The 16,672-nt window shown below is 51.6% G+C and overlaps 1 protein-coding gene across 2 annotated transcripts in view; it reads left to right on the plus strand.

Annotated features, from left to right (window-relative positions):
• The first annotated feature begins 782 nt into the window (after positions 1-782).
• The window catches only part of RRBP1 (ribosome binding protein 1), a 33,736-nt gene continuing 17,846 nt past the window's right edge, over positions 783-16,672 (plus strand). For both annotated transcript variants that reach the window (XM_065631926.1, XM_065631927.1), the window contains exons 1-6: positions 783-868; positions 7,683-8,384; positions 12,924-13,072; positions 14,072-14,194; positions 15,906-16,058; positions 16,383-16,501. In XM_065631926.1, coding sequence (XP_065487998.1) covers positions 7,703-8,384; positions 12,924-13,072; positions 14,072-14,194; positions 15,906-16,058; positions 16,383-16,501 — 1,226 coding nt within the window. In that variant the 5' untranslated portion in view covers positions 783-868; positions 7,683-7,702. The remainder of the gene's footprint in view (positions 869-7,682; positions 8,385-12,923; positions 13,073-14,071; positions 14,195-15,905; positions 16,059-16,382; positions 16,502-16,672) is intronic.

The following is a 16,672-nucleotide window of genomic DNA, read 5'->3' on the forward strand; positions in this document are numbered from 1 at the left end:
AAGGTATCCCAATCACTTCTAGACAGCTAACTCCCTCTGGTGCAAACAGGTGCTTGAGTAATACACTTCCAATGTCTTCTGTCCCACCACAGGTCATGGCCAATCCAGGAGGCACACAGAGGGTGTGTGCCCAGGGGACAGCCACCATGCTGGGTGCCACTGGCCATCATGGGCAGCTCTGGGCATGGATTTGCCCCGGCCCTGGGACCCACGAGATGGTGGATGACGGACCAGATCAAGCACAGTTTAACCACGCAACACCTGCAAGCCCTGGAGAAAGGCTCCCGCTGGGGGCAGGTATCTTTAGGGTGTGACCTGCTTCGTGGCACCCGCACCCAGCACGTGAGGAGGGTTTGGAGCATGAACCAGCATCCCCCACTTTGCAGGGACCAAGCCAGGTTTCCCATCCATCCTCTCCTATCCGTGCTTTAGGGCTTGAGCTGACACTCTCAGCCACAGCCGGCACAGACCAATTCAACCCGCCAGCACCGCTGGGGCAAAGGTCTGACAGGCTTCCCCAGCCCGGGGCGCTCGGTACCGACCCTCCAGTCCGCCTCCCCGGCTGGCAACTCCGCGCTCTCCCGCTGCGCCAGCGCCCGGCCCAGCCCCGGGCAACGCTCCACGGCGGAGGAAGGGAGCCCTCCGCCCGCGGGGTGACCCGGGGACTACATGCCCCACGGTGCCGGGGCGGCGCCCTCCCGCCCCGGCCCGGCCCGGCCCGCCCCGCCGCTCTGAGTGGGCCCCGCGGCGCAGCGCGGAGCGGCGGGGCGGGCCGGGGCGGGCCGGCCGAGCCCCGGCGAGACAGCGGCGGAAAGTGCCACGACTCCACACGGCCGCGGCGGCGAGGAGAGACCGTGACCCGACTCGGGTGGGTAGGAGGCGGCGGTCACTCTCCCTTCTCCCGTTTCCCTGCCCCTTCCACGCCGGAGCGTCGCCCTGTGGGACCCGCTCCCCCCACCGCCTGCTCCCCGCTGCGAGGGGCGCCCCCCCCGCCCGGCGCCCCCCCCCCGGCTGTCAGCAGACGTGGAGCGGGGTGGGGACACCTACACGCGTCCCCGCCGCCTCGCCCCGCCGCTCCCACGCACGGGAGGGTGTCCCGCGCGGAACCGGGGAAGGACGGGGGGCGGATGGGATCCTGGGTTTGGGGTCTGGCCACGTTTGCGGGGGGGGCTGGCGGATGAATGGCCCGCGGCGAGGGCGGTGCGGCATGGCGGCGCGTGCGGCCGGCCGGGCCGGGGCGGGGCCGCACCGCCCCCCCCGCGGGCATCGCCGCTCGCCCCGCAGCGCTCGGCCCGACTGCCTTGCTCGAGCGCCGACCTGATGAAATTCATTAATCTGATTAAGCGCGGTTACAAAAGGTCGCAGCTCTCAGGCCGTTGTTCGTTTTGGGTTTTTTTGTTTTTTGTTTTTTCCCCTTAATTAAGTACCCTAAAAATCCCTCCCAGCCTGGGGGACACCCCCAGTAGTGCGGGGTCCAGCGGTGCACAAAGCATTTGGAGAGAGGTTGCGACCCCATAAGCGGAGACCCCCCCCGCCCCGGAGTCTTTCCAAACTGGATGTTGCCAGCATTCCCGCGGGTTTGCTGGCGGACACCCCACTTCTCCTCCCGCTGGGGAAGGGCACGTGGAACCTCCCCACCTGAAATGTCAGAGTTCCTCTTCACAGAAGCCATGGCAGTGGCCTCCCCTTGCCCGCATCGCCGGGAAATGGCTGGAAGGAGTTGAGCAAGGCAGGTGCTACCTGGGATGTGAACCCCGAGCAGAAGCTGATAAGGGCCAGTGGTGAAACGGTGCCTGGGGCTGGGGACGGGAGAGAAAATTCGTAATAGCTGCTGCAGAAATTAGTCAAGCTGTAGCTCTGTTACGGTGCTATTATGCTCTTTTTGTGTATATATATGGTTTTTTCTGCCCCCCCTTTTTTTTTTACTTCCACTCCGAGGCTTAGGAAGGGAGCTAGCAACACTGCCAAGGGCCCTGGCTGCTGCTGCCACACTGCAAGAGCTAATGGAGTGCTAAGACACGTTCAGTTAAGTCAAGCTGTAACTGTTGACAGTTGGTGCGACGGCTGAGCTGGAGTTGCTGTGAAGAGTAACACATGCTGCCAGAAGGCTGGAAATGCACAGTCACTTACGCAGAAAATGTTTTTAAGCAGAGACTGCAGGGGACACAGGCAGGATCTGCTCGCGGTGTACGGGCTTTTCTCATTTGTTTTTAATTTTTGTCCCAATTGCAACAGGATGGAGAGAGAAGCTCCAGGAGAGGTATCTGGTGATTGTCTTTTATCTGCTGGCAGTGCTGCTGCCTTCTCCTGCTGCCAGGCTGCCCTGCCGTCAGCAGGATTGGGCCTCCCAGGTCCCTTTCCATCGCCATCTCCCTCCTTTATGTTGGAGGAACACTGTCTCTGGCCACGTCTCTGCCTTCGTGCTGCCTTTGGGTGAGGGAAGCTGCAGACCAGGGGCAGGGGAAGGAGACAAGACCTCATTTCTTTGAGCTGGAAACCAGGCAGTGCTCGCCCCAAACAGTGGCCAGTCCCTTAGGTGCTGCCCATTTCTCACCATGATGGCCCGGGAGATAATTTTGCATTTTGGAAAAAGCTGAAATGTCAGCCTGGAAACTTGTGTCAGCCTGCTTCGACTGACTCGTGTGTATGTATTTAGGGTGGGGAGAGCTTTTTATTTGTTTTGTTTTTTTAACCTGTTGGGAGGTGCTGTAGACGAAAGATAGCTGCAAATGCTTTGCAGGCAGGTGTTGCTGCGAGCCATGCACAGCCCGGCTGCACGAACCCAGTTCTCTCGTTCTCTGCCCACTGACACCCCATCGCCTCTTCTACATTGCTCTGAGATGCCACTTTGATGCTATGGCAAAGTGCAAGCCTTGGATTGCAGGAGGAACAGTCTCCTGCTTGCAAAGAGCACCTTTCCCATCTGCAGCACCCATCCAGACCAGGAGATGACAGATATGTTTTCATTTGGCCGTGTAAATAAATAAGGTTTTTGTAGTGGATTTCGTGAAAGTGGTCACAGAGGGGAGGAAAGACTGAACAGGTGGGAATGCTCTAGCCTGGTTTTTGACACTTAGCTGTCCCTGGAAGATGCCACCACAAGGCACTGAGAGCGGCCCCAGTGCTGTCATGCCACGTGTCTGTGGGTTGGTTTGTCCTGGAAATTGTTTGGTGCTGAAAAACCAGCAAGGCTGAGTGCTTTACCGGTTTTGCTTCCTTAGGGCAAGTTGGACTTTTGCTCAGGTCAGAGGTGACTGCCCATGCAGGGTAGTGAGGGAGGTCAGGTCTCCTGGACTGTTATCTGGGACGTTGGGAAGTTTGATGAATAACAAGAGAAAGCCACAGGAACAGAAGAGTCTGAACACAGTGTTTCAGCTGGCTCCTTTATGTGAGAAGGCTAAGTGAAATACCAGTTGTCTGTCTTACTCCTGTTCTGGTGGTGGTGAACAGCTTTATTTGAACAAGCTGTTTTGTGGAAGAAGTTCGCATATGGAGATATGTGATGATTTCTGCTGTTTTGGCTGGGTGAGGAGTAGAGGATGATCCTGCTCAAGAAACTTTGTGCAGGTAAACGTGCTCAGTGTCAGACATGAACTTGATTTTTTGAACGTGGACTCTGATAGCTGGTGGTGTCCCTTCACCCCTTAGGCACAAAACCCTCTCCAAAGGCAGCCTGGGCATCAGATTGAAAAATGCCATTGTAGGTTCAAAGTAGTGTGGGGGACCAGAAGGTACGGAAGGGAGGATGCTGAAGTCTTCAAGCCTCTTCAAAGCTTGGTTGTCATGCTGAACCTATACTTGCAAAACTATCCACAAGCAGATAAGCAGTGGTACCTTTGTTGCCCTGTTTTTTCTGTGTCTTGGCTAAGGCCTTGCGCAGGTGGAAATGTGTAGGGCTTTCCTGCTGGAGGCAAAGGCATGCATGCTCCTGCTGCTACGCTTGTGAGGGGAACTGAGTCTTGCTGTGCAAATCCAGGAGCAAACTTTCAGCCCTCAAAAGGGTGAAGAAGGTCAGGAAATGCCAAAGCAGAGCTTTGCTCCTGATGCTAATGCTGCAATGCATTGCTTCTTGCATTTATGCATCAGGAAGTTCCCAGAGGAAGACTTTTTCTTATCCCCCAAATGCCAAAGCCAGCCTGGTTTGATTTAAGCGTGTGTGGCAGTGCACAGCCTGCTGCTGTCTTTGCACCGTTGGAGTGATAGGCCCTTCCCTGAGCGAGTTGTTGGGCTTATCCATGCCAAGTCTCAACCACAGGAGGAACTCTACTGGTAGAACTTGCTCCTTGGAGTCAGTGCCAGGTCTGCCAGGACTGGCCCTACACTGTGGGCTGCAGGGCACAAGTGCTGAGACAGGACCAAAGTTTCCCTTTGCCATGATAGCACTGCTCGAAGTAATTGCTGCCTAATTGGTATCTCTCAGTCTTCATTTTGGATTTTGTCCTGGTGGGCCTGCCCTTGGGAACAGTGTGGGGTTTCTCTGGTGCAGTGGTGGGAGCTTGCGAGTGGCCTGTGAGGGCATCTCAGCTGCTTTCACAAGCTCCTGCTGCTGCTCCTGCTCTTCCAGCAAGTATGAGATGTCCACAGCTTCATTAGGTTAGTGCTCTGGGCAGCTTTTTTCGTGTATTGTTTTGTTTGTTCGTTTTGTGAGGGGGGCTTATTGTGTGGTGGTTTTTTGTTTGTTTAGCTAGGAAGGACTTTAATGCTAATCTGCATCATCTCACCCTGGCTGTAAAGCCTGAGAGGAGGCAAGGTACAGGCAGCTTTTACTGCAGTGAGGCTGGGTGAGGCTGCCTGCAGGTGAGAAGGAGCGTGGGGTTCAAACACCTTCTGCCTGTAAGGGCTTTGGTGGGGACAGCAATGTGAGGTGGGATGTAGGGACAGCAACGTGGGCTGGGATGCGGGGCAGGTGAATGGCTCCAGCACCGTGGTACTGCATCCAGCACCGCTGTCTCACCCATTGCACCACCCTTGTCTCTGTGTAATAATGCCACCCTTTCTCATCCATCCCGTGCATGCTGGATGCCTCTGTAGAGGTTTCATTTTTTTCCTCCATTCCCATCCTTCATGGGCTCCATCCAGCTGCCTTTGGAGGTGGCAGTAGCAGCTGGTGGAGTTGGAGTGCATTTGCCAGCACTTGGTGATGCCCTTGCCTGAAGCTGAAGTGGCAGATTTTTATCTAAATATGAATCTGTGGCAGTGTGAGGTCAGGAAGGGAGGTTTTTTTAACCAATGTGTCAGGGTTGCTGGGTGAGGAACACGGGTCACTTTGTTCTGCCCCTAAAACAGCTCCTGGGTGCTTCAGTGTAGCCCTAAAAGCAGCACAAGGTCATGGGTATTGGTTCTCCAGCCCTACTTTTTATTTACTGCCAGGGAGAGGAAACCCAGCCCTTTTTACCCTGCAGGTTAGAAACAATCTGTCTGTCCTGGTGGGGATGACCCCAAAGTGCTGGCTTTGCTACCTAGTTGGAGGTAGCACCCGATGTGCTGGGATAGAGCAGGCTGAGACTTCTTTAACCCAAAACGGCTGGGGCAGACGTGAAATAGCGATGCCTGTAGTATCAGCTGGGATCTCGAGCCGTGCCCTGGGATAGAAGGTTGGCCCTTCTGGGGAGGCTGGTTCTGGCTGGCATGGGCAGCACCCCTGCCTGTCTGCCAGCTCTGCCACTTCACCGGGGGTGCTTGGAGAGGGAAGGGGCGAGAGCTGGGCTGCTGGCTGAAACACCCCTCCCCAGGCAGGTGGATATCTCTGGTGAGAGGCGGACACTTAGCAGCTCCTTCCAGCTCTGCACACCCTGCTTGGGTGTTGGAGGAGAGTTTTTAATTGCGCTGTCACCTTCTGACTGCACGAGTGGCTTTGGGCTTCAGATTCATCTGCAAGTTCACTGCTGCGGTTGTTAGAAAGGAAAAGGCTTTGAGTTCTCTCCCTGTGAGGACTGAGGTTTTGAAAAGATGCTGATCTCCTTAGTTTTATTCTTATTTTTGCCTCCTCCCCTTCAGCCCCTTCCTCCCTCCTCAACCCACAACCTCTTAAAGAGGAAATTTGATAATGTTTACAGTTAAGCGTGGGGATGGGAAGTTCTGGTAGCTGAGGACTCTCTGTATTTTCCTGATTATGTTTTGAGGCACAATGATGAGAAACTGCAGCTCGGCACCTCCTGTGAAGTGCCCTATTGCAGACTAACCACCCAGTTGCAGCATTTGAGGTTCATGAGCCACCTTGGGGCCACATGGTGATGATGACCTAATGGGAGAAACACATGAGTGGGACAGCAGAGAAGAGATTGACTTTGAAACATGGGAGAGAGTCAATTAGCAATTAAGAAGAATGGAGATAGCAGCATCTTTCTGTGTGTGTGGCTGTGCCCTGCCTGGCAGAGCTCAGACCTGACAGTATGGTCTGTGTTGCTGCTCCTTGTCTTATGGGTGGAGAAACTGAGGCTGGAGAGGACAGTAGGAAGGACCCTGTGCCCAGTTTGCCCATCAGCTCATAGCAGAGGTGAAAAGAGAAGTGCCACATCCAGCACTCTGTTTGCAAGTCTAAATTCTTCCTGCGGGCATCTGTTGAGGAGATGAGATAATTAATGACCATGCTTTTTTGTTGTTATTGTTGGTATTGGTTTTTAGCTTGAATTTCTGACTTTTATTGGTATTTACATCTCAAGGAAATGGCCATAACTTGATTCTCTGCATGGGCGGAGATAGGACAAGGGGTAATGGTTTTAAACTAAAGGAGGGGAGATTCAGGCTAGACATGAGGAAGAAATTTTTTACAATGAGGGTGGTGAAACACTGGCGCAAGTTGCCCAGAGAAGTGGTAGATGCCCCATCCCTGGAAACATTCAAGGTCAGGCTGGACGGGGCTCTGAGCAACCTAATCTGTTGAAGCTGTCCCTGCTCATTGCAGGGGGGTTGGACTAGATGAGCTTTGAAGGTCCCTTCCAACCCAAACTATTCTATGATTCTATGGTGTCTGCGCGTGCAGCATCATTGCTGGGTTACTGCTCTTTGCTGTGAACTGGGAGCAGCTGCCCAGTGGGACACAGTCACCATGTGTCCTTTCCACCAGGCTGGGCAGGTTGCAGGTGACAGAGGGAAAAGTCCAGGGCTGCAGCAAAGGTGGGAAAAGCTCTTCTGTGCATATTCTCTCTTTCCAGGGGGATGTTTTACTCCAGAGTTTAGACCTGGATGTGCATCTGGGTGCAATGAAAAGGCTAGATGGTCCAGGGAGAGCCCAACTCTTGGCCAGCCTGCACCAAACAGTCTGAAAATGGGTTCTCTTACTGCTACAGGGCTGCATTTACTGTCTAGGGTCATGCAAAACCATCCCACTGGACATGTAATGGGTAGTTGCTCATGTCTGTCTCTGATTGCACTGATTGCATCCCTGTTTTTTTTCTTCCCCTTCTTTGGTTCTTCTGGAGATTGCTGCAGCCAATGCAATTAGTTGCTGCAGTACAATGGGACCCCTGTGCATAAGCAATGTAGTGGAAGTGGAGGAGCACAAACTTGGGGGTGTGTAGGCAAGCTGCCTGCACCAGAGCTTTATGAATCTTGAGTGTTTGTCTTTTCAATGCATGGTGCCATTTAGAGACATAGATGTCCATACAGAACTCCCTGCTTAGAGGGGCCGTTGCATCAGGGTTTTTTTCCCCTCTACTAACTGTTGTTCTGATGTCTTGCAGGCACAGAAAAATAAGGCAGGATGGACGTGTACGACCCTCAGACGCTGGGTGTTATGGTCTTTGGAGGTTTTATGGTGATATCAGCCATCGGGATCTTCCTGGTGTCGACCTTCTCCATGAAGGAGACATCTTATGAGGAAGCCTTGGCCAAGCAACGCAAAGAGCTTGAGAAGACCCAGCAGCAGAAAATAGAGAAAAAGAAGAAAGAGAAACCTGTTGAGAAAAAAGGAAAAGCAAAGAAAAAGGAAGAGAAACCTAATGGAAAGATCCCGGAGCAGCAGCTGACTCAGGAAGTGACAGACTCTCCCAAGGATGTGGTTCTTGAGCCTGCTGTGGTGCCTGAGCCTGTAACTGTTGAGTCTCCAGTCACAGCAGTGTCAGTGGCCTCCCAGGAAAAGGAGAAACCCGCTCCATCACCTAAGGAGAAGAGGAAGAAGGAAAAGAAGGTGGCAAAGGTAGAGCCTGCTCCTAGCCCGGTATTGGCTTCATCTCCTGTCAGTGTCCCCAAAAGTTCTCCTGTCTTGGAGGCAACCCCTAAGGAGGTGCCTGTTGTGGCCATTCTACCGGTTGGCACGCAGCAAAGTGCTCCAGTTGTCAGCTCCACCGCCATCAAGAAAATTGATGCTCTTCTGACCCATGAGGAACAGAAGCATGATGTACCTGTCAAGAAGAAGGCTGCATCCAAGAAGAAGAGTGAGTCAGGTAAGGCCAAATTCCTCTGCAAGTATCCCCATCGAATAAGCCAGCAGGGCACCTTGCAGCTGGTAAAATGGAGCTGTCCCATTCTGAGATCTCTTTGTCTTCTTCAGTGTTGTAGAAAGACTGTCTCTGGTGAGATGGACCATGTATGCCAAGGGGAATACACTAGACTGTAGTACAGCGTACACTAGACTGTAGTACTCTCTAGTGGGGAGTAGAGTTGAACTCAAGGTTTATTGACTTGTGTTCACTCTGTAATGTGTTGCCTCCTGCATTGAGTACCCCTGCTTGTTGCTTAGATACTTGGTCCAGCATACAGATGTTGGAGAGTTACAGATTCCTCATGGATTTGCTGTTGCATTGCGGGTCTCTGAGCAGCTTCACATAGTGAGAATGGATGGGAGGTGCGCGTACCTGTCCTGGGAGAGGGCGCAGCTGCCAGGGTGCCAGACATCTAGGTGGAAAGCCAAGACGAGGTGTTTTCCCCTTCCACTCCTTACTATTAGAAGCACACAAGACCTCTACTACTCTTCTTCTATGGGGAGTTGGGTCACTGCTACAGTTTCTTCCTTCTTCAATGAAGGTGAAAAACAGCCTGTTGGAGGAGAGCGGATTAGAAAGGATTTCATACTGTGGGGAGTTGATCAAAGGATAGTTAGAGGGAAGTGACTTTGGATATGTCACAGGGCAGGGAAGACTTGCCTGTCATCATTTGTACCTCACTTGATTGACTTGGAGATGGAAGAGATTAAAGAAGGTGGTAGGGTGGGGAGAAACAGCTCTGTAGCTAGATTCTTGCCTTTTATTGCACCAATGTGAGCAGTTTTGGTTTTATTTTTGGTTAAGTGATAATTATAGGCACTAAAAATGTGCATGCTTTCAGACCTGTAGAAGTGTCCTCACATAGACGTGTGGGAGAAATCTCTCAGGTGTTCTCAACAATGTGATTTAGTGTGCTAGGTTTAATTTCTTTATTTACAAAAAAAACCCCCACCCAAACAAAAAGACAACCCCTACTTGCTAACCTTCTCCAGCACATCCAAACCTAGGTAGACGGCTGTGTGACCTGGGAGTTTCAACACTCTGTTTTAGAAGAGGGCCTGCTGCTCAGCTGGACATTTTGCCAGCGGCTGGTCTAGTTGAGTTTAAACCCTTGTGTCTGCTCGTCTGAGGAAAGGATTTTACTAAAGGCCATCTCCACATAGTGATGAGATTTGAAACGGTTTGAGCAGCCACTGCTGGAGAATATTGCAGTGAAGATGTTGGGGAAACTGGAGGTGACTGCTTTGGCATGTGCACACAGGGATGCGCTTCTCTAACACTGAAAAACGGCCCTAAATCCAAGCTGTAACAATGAAGAGAATGTGGATGGGAGGTGAACTGTTAACGCTTGTTAAGTTGCGAGTTTTTTTGGCTGCTCCAAATATCTACTCCTTTGGGTATGAAGTGCCGATCCTGCTTGTCTTAAAAGTCATGAGTGATGTCATAATTGCTGGAATTTTTCAATGTTGGTCTTGCTTGTGCCACAAAGCTGGCTGCAGTTTGACCAAGGTATTGTGGGCAGCCTTTCAGCAGCTGTGGTCTCTCCTCCTCAAAGGCAGAAGCAACAAATTATCCCATGGCAGATAAAAATGGGTGTTCAAAATGTTCAAAGACATGTGTTCAGCACTGAAACAAATGACAAACCTGAAAAGAGTGGCTTGGGGTATTTTTCTCTTGTGTGGTTTCTTTTTAGCCTCCTGCATTGCACAAAGACTTACTTGCAACTGCTTAGTGTGTACTCGAATCCCAGGTTGTTACCTGTGATAGCAGGAGCCACAGTCTCCCAATGAAATATGCGTGGGTATCCAATTTGGGCTGTAAGCTCCGGGGTTTGGGGCTCCACATGGGCCATCTGTGTCTCCTGTGTCCCCTTGGGTTTGAGAAGTGGCTCCTCAGATCCTTCATCCCTGCTGTGCTTTTCCATGGCAGCTTTGCCATGCAGCTGCTTCTTGTTTTGCTGCATTCTTCAGCAAAGTGCAAGGTTTCCAACCCTGCAAGTAGGCTCAGCATAGGTATAGGCTTCCTCTTGCTGAAGCTTGGCAGGCTATCCCGGCTCCATTTGCCAGCTGCAAGGTGGGCTTTGCATCGTGTCTGCCTTGTGCAAGGCTTGCTTGTGCAATGCTGCTGGGAGATGGGAAAAATTTTGCTTGGTGGGACCCTCTGCCTAGTGGGACCAGGCCAGGGGATCTGATGCATTAGAATCATAGGACAGTTTGGGTTGGAAGGGACCTTCAGTGGTCATCTAGTCCAACCCCCTGCAATGAGCAAGGACAGCTTCAACTAGATCAGGTTGCTCAGAGCCCCGTCCAGCCTGGCCTTGAATGTTTCCAGGGATGGGGCATCGACCACCTCTCTGGGTAACCTGGGCCAGTATTTTACTACCCTCATTGTAAAAAATTTCTTGCTGATGTCTAGCCTGAATCTCCCCTCCTTTAGTTTAAAACCATTACCTCTTGTCCTGTTGTAACAGGCACTGCTAAAAAGTCTGTCCCTATTTTTCTTATAGGCACCTTTTAAATACTGAAAGGCTGCAATAATGTCTCCCCAGAGCCTTCTCTTCTCCAGGCCGAACAACCCCAACTCTCTCAGCTTGTCCTCACAGCAGAGCTGTTCCATCCCTCTGATCATTTCTGTGGCCTCCTCTGGCCTCTCTCCAACAGGTCCATGTCTTTCCTGTACTGAGGGCTCCAGAGCTCTGTTGCTGTGGTGGGCTGACTGTGACTGGCTGCCAGATGCCAACCCAGCCACTCTTAGTTCCCCTCCTCAATAGGATGAGACAGAGAATAAGATAGGAAAGCTCATGGGTCAAGATAGAGACAGGGTAATCACCTGGCAATTACTATCACAGGCAAAACAGACTCAGCTTGGTGAAATGAATTTAATTTATTGCCAATTAAAATAGATGAGAAAGATGAAATGAAAACAGCAACTTTCCCCCCTGCCCCTCTCCCCAGGCTCAACTCCACTCCTTCCCTCGCAACTGCTGGGGGCCATGGTCAGTCCATGATGGCTCCTCTCTGCCACTCCTTCCTCCTCACACCTTCCCCTGCTCCAGTGTGGTCTCCTCTCCAGAGGCTGCAGGGGAATCTCTGCTCCAATGCCTGCGGCACCTCATCCTTCTTCTCTGACCTTGCTGCTTGGAGTATCCAAGCTCTGTGTTCAGCATACCCTTGTGTTAACAATGGCTTTAGAGGCTCTGGAGCTACTGGCATCCAAACTGCTTTTTCTTCTGAGATTTTCAGGGAAAATGAGCACACTGGGCCATAGATACTGTGCAGGAACTCCTAAACCCCTTGCCTGCTGTCCTGTATCCATCATGACTATATACACTGTGGTCCTGCTACAGCATTGTGGTCCCTGATACTACTTGATTTTCTCAGGTTAGCAGAGGGGTGGGAAGAGTGTTGGAGTCATGCTGTTCCATTAGCAAAGAGTGGGAACAAACCTGCCTGGTGAAAGGCAGAGCCTTAGTCCACTCTGCATTGCTGGCACCACTGCGTGGCGTGATGTCTCTCAGCAAGGTTGTATCATGGTTAGGTCCAGCTGCTGATGTCCAACATGTCTCTGCTCTCTGGCATTGGCAAAGTATGCCCAACCTCTGCTGGGAATCACTCAGTTTGATGGAGGACAGTGCGGGGGTGTTGGGACCCATAGTACAGCCAGGCAGAGGTGACAGCTGGCTCGAGAAGCACATGCATGTGGTTGAGTGTTGTCTTCAGCAGTTCTCTTATTGCCTTCAATTAGAGAGGTATCAAACTTGACTGAGGAAATCTGGCTGGATGCTGGTTTGAAATAGCACTTGTGGAGTTGGATCATAAAACAGTTTGGGTTGGAAGGGACCTCCAAAGATTATCCAACCCCCCTGCAATGACCTGGGACATCTTCAACTAGATCAGGTTGCTCAGAGCCCCGTCCAACAAACATGCCATGAAAGGATGAGAATCTGGACAATAATAAGGCAAATCTTTATGATGTTCAGAAAGAAAAGTCCTTTCTCTTGTGAAACCTAGTCCAAACATGGCAATAAGCTATAAGCAAAAACAGAACAGGCACTCTGAGACCCGAGGACTTTAATTCCATACAACCTATGGTAATTCGATTTCTTCTCGTGTATGCTAATATGGAGTCATTTAGAAGACTCAGAAAGGTCTGCTTAGCCCTCAATGAGGTTCCTCATCCCTGACCTAGAGGAATTTATGAGAATTCATTAAGATCAGAGAAAAACTAGATTAAAATGGACAGGATTGGGAAAATTTTTTGCTAATAGCTTTAATTTGCTGGGATCATACAGGAATTGGCAAGAAAAGCCCAAGATAGAATTATTTGTTTGCCTCAGAAAGACAGAGAACAAGCTACTGTCTTTGTTCCATTGTAATGCTGATTTTTTTTAATAAACATTTGTATTAAAAATAGTAACAGTATAATAAAACCAACTGAGATGATGCTACTCAGCTCTGCCATCAACTCGAGTGGTCCCAATCTCTCCTTTCTCCTCCCTAGCACCCGCAGACTCAGACGGGCCCCTCTACCTGCCCTACAAGACGCTTGTGTCCACTGTCAGCAGCATGGTGTTCAGCGAAGGGGAGGCCCAGCAGCTCATCGAGATCCTGTCAGAGAAAGCTGGCATTGTCCAGGACACCTGGCACATGGTAGGGCTGGCAGCGCCGTTGTGGCTGTCCACTGCCAGGGCTCTGCCAAGCCTTGGGAGGTGTGGAGGGGAGGGAAAGTGGCATGTTTTTGGGCAGGCTAGCCCTGTGGGTCAGTCCTGAATAATGGAGCTGAGTTTTCCCCTGGAGCAGAGAGCTAGATCCCATGCTTAGAATCACAGAATCATAGAATCATTTTTGTTGGAAGAGACCCTCAAGATCATAGAGTCCAACCATAACCTAACTCTGGCACTAAACCATGTCCCTAAGAACCATCATCTTTTTAAACACCTTTAGGGATGGTGACTCCACCACTGCCCTGGGCAGCCTGTTCCAATGCCCGACAACCCTTTCTGTGGATAAACATTTCCTAATATCCAATCTAAACCTCCCTTGGCACAACTTGAGGCCATTTCTTGTCGTCATATCACTTGTTACTTGGGAGAAGAGACCAACACCCTCCATGCTACAACCTCCTTGCAGGTAGTTGCAGACAGCGATCAGGTCTCCCCTCAGCCTCCTTTTCTCCAGGCTGAACAGCCCCAGTTCCCTCAGCTGTTCCTCATCAGACTTGTGCTCCAAGCCCCTCACCAGCTTCATTGCCCTTCTCCGCACTCTCTCCAGCACCTCAGTGCCCTTCTGGGACATTCTGGGGCCAAAACTGAACATAGGATTCGAAGTGCGGCCTCACTAGTGTACAAGGGGACAATTACTTCCCTAGTCCTGCTGGCCACACTATTCCTGATACAAGCCAGAATGCTGTTGGCCTTTTTGGCCACCTGGGCACACTGCTGGCTCATGTTCAGCCACTGTCAATTGACACCCCCAGATCCTTTTCCTCCTGGCAGATTTCCAGCAAATCTTCCCCAAGCCTGTAGTGTTGCAGGGGGTTGTTGTGACCCAGGTGCAAGACCTGGCACTTGGCCTTGTTGAACCTTGTGGGGTGATGGGGATGAGTCTGGAGGTGGTGGTCCCCACTGATGTGCTGCCCTGTGCTGGCAGGCCACGCAGAAGGGTGACCCGGTCGCCATCCTGAAACGCCAGCTGGAAGAGAAGGAGAAGCAGCTTGCTGCCGAGCAGGAGGATGCAGCTGCTGCCAGAAACAAGCTGCGGGAGCTGAGCAAGGTAAGCCCTGCACAGCCCTCCTGGCATCTCTGATGTGAGCTCTGCTCATCGTGGTCATGCCAGAGTGCATTCCGCTCCCTCCATCTCATCCTCCTTGGAGATGAAGTCCAGGTGCTCTCTGGGTCCTTCACCTGTTTGCGGTTTCCCCCTGAAAAGAGCAGTAGATCCTCACCTGGTCCAGCCCTGGGAGGCACCAGCCCAAAGGGCCACAGGGTAGTGCCTGTCGGCAGCCACGGGAGAAGCGGGGAAAAGCTCTTCCTGTAAGAGATTGCAGCTTTCTGCTGTTTTAGGGAGGAAAATAAATCCATTCGTATCTCTGCCCAGATCCCCTGAGCTGAGAAGGAGCTGATCAGTGCCTTTTTAAGAAGCTGGATCCAATTTACACCCCGCCTTCCCTGACTCAGCCCCTCGCCTCCACCTTTTTTTGGGTGCTGAAGTTGGAAGAGACACCCACCACACTGCGCTGAATGCCTCTTGCCTTGCAGCTGGCAGGACCTGATAGTGGCGATCCTGTCTCTCTATCTGCAGGAGAGGAGAGGGCAAAGCCATCCTATGCACTTGGGCGCTGTGCCTGTGCAGACCACATCGGGCAGCGGCACGGCATCGCCCAGCCAGCCAACAGAGCATCCCTGCCTTGGCGTGGGGGCGGGGGGTGCTTACAGAGTCACAGAATGGCTGGGGTTGGAAGGGACCTCTGGAGATCATCTAGTCCAACCCACCTGCTAAAGCAGGTTCACCTAGAGTAGATTGTACAGTATGCATCTAGGTGAGTTTTGAATGTCTCCAAAGGAGACTCCACAACCTCTCTGAACAGCCTGTTCCAGTGCTCTGGCACCCTCAAAGAAGTTTTTCCTTATGTTTAGATGGAGCCTCCTGTGTTTCAGTCTGTGCCCGTTGCCCCTCATCCTATTGTTGGGCACGGTTGAAAAGAGTCTGGTCCCATCCTCTTGAACATCCACCCTTGAGATATTTATAAGCGTCAATAAGATCCCCTTTCAGCCTCTCGAGATTGAACAAACCCAACTCTCTCAGTCTTTCCTCATAAGAAAGATGCTCCATACCCCTAATCATCTTTGTATCTCTCTGCTGGACTCTTTCCAGTAATTTCTTGTCCTCCTTAAACTGGGGAGCCCAGAACTGGACACAATACTCCAGATGCGGCCTCATCAGGGCAGAGTAGAGAGGGAGGAGAACCTCCCTTGACCTGCTGGTCACACTCTTCCTAATGCACCCCAGGATACCATTGGCCTCCTTGGCTTTATTTTATTTTATTTTATTTTATTTTATTTTATTTTATTTTATTTTTTATTATTTTATTTTATTTTAATCTTACATTATGTTACTTTATGTTGCATTATGGGGTTTTTTATGTTACATTATGTTATTTTATGTTATTTTAATTTTACTGGTTTGATCCAAACTTTATGTGATGTTATTGATCCTGGATAGGGGGTGAATAAAATTCCAGGCTGTCTTACTCCTTTCTCTTAGCTGGCCCAGTGTGGAACAACAGTGGCATCCAGTGGCCACAGAGCCCAAAACAAAATGCTGGAGGAAATGTAAGTGCAAAATAGCATAGCTGGGCATGGGGGCAACTTTGAAAGGGCTGAACTTTTAAGTCTTTGGAGCTAGGAGGCCACTGGTTTCGTGTCCATCTAAAGCAGGGAAGCTGGCACATTGAGGACTAAGCGGGTGACTTCTCTCCTTGAAGGAACTGGCAGCTGAGCGGGCCAAGGCTATGGCTGTGGAGGGCAAGCTGAAGGAGCAGCTGCTGGCCCGCGAGCGGGAGATTGCAGCAGTGCAGGCACGCATGCAAGCCAGCTACCAGGACCACATCAGTGAAACACAGCAGCTCCAGGGCAAGGTGAGACCCACGTTGTGCTCCACAGCTTCTTCCTCTGTCTGCCAGGTGGCTTTTGGTGGCAGATGTGTCATCATTTGAAGAAGATGTGAGACGTGTGAGGGGACCAGAGCCTCAGGGATGGGGTAGACCCTGTGATGCTCCTGGATTGTGGTGCCTGAAGGAGAAGAGGCACGTGGGAGCATCCTCAGGGGATGTTGTATCTCCGGGGGCTGTCAGCACCGTTAGACATTCCCCGTGTTGCCCGTCACTCTTGCTCATCGTGTGGGCTTCACAGGGAGAGCAAAAGGGCTGATGGTGGCTTTAACCCCTGTTGGGCTTCTTTAGATCCGGACTCTGCAGGAGCAGCTGGAGAACGGCCCCAATATGCAGCTGGCTCGCCTGCAGCAGGAGAACTCCATCCTGAGGGACGCCCTCAACCAGGCCACCAGCCAGATGGAGAGCAAGTAAGGCAGGGGCGGAGGGGCAGAAGCTGGGGCTGCCCTCAGCCAAACCCTGGGGGTTGGCTGTCCATGAGCTTTGGTCACCCCCTTTCCTCAAGGGGCCTCTACAGAGACCCCAACTAGCTGGAGGTAGAGGAAGGAGCAAGGAAAAGCTTGCCAAAGGGCTTTTGAGGG

Source organism: Caloenas nicobarica, chromosome 3 (genome assembly GCF_036013445.1).
Source record: "Caloenas nicobarica isolate bCalNic1 chromosome 3, bCalNic1.hap1, whole genome shotgun sequence".
NCBI lineage: Eukaryota > Metazoa > Chordata > Aves > Columbiformes > Columbidae > Caloenas > Caloenas nicobarica.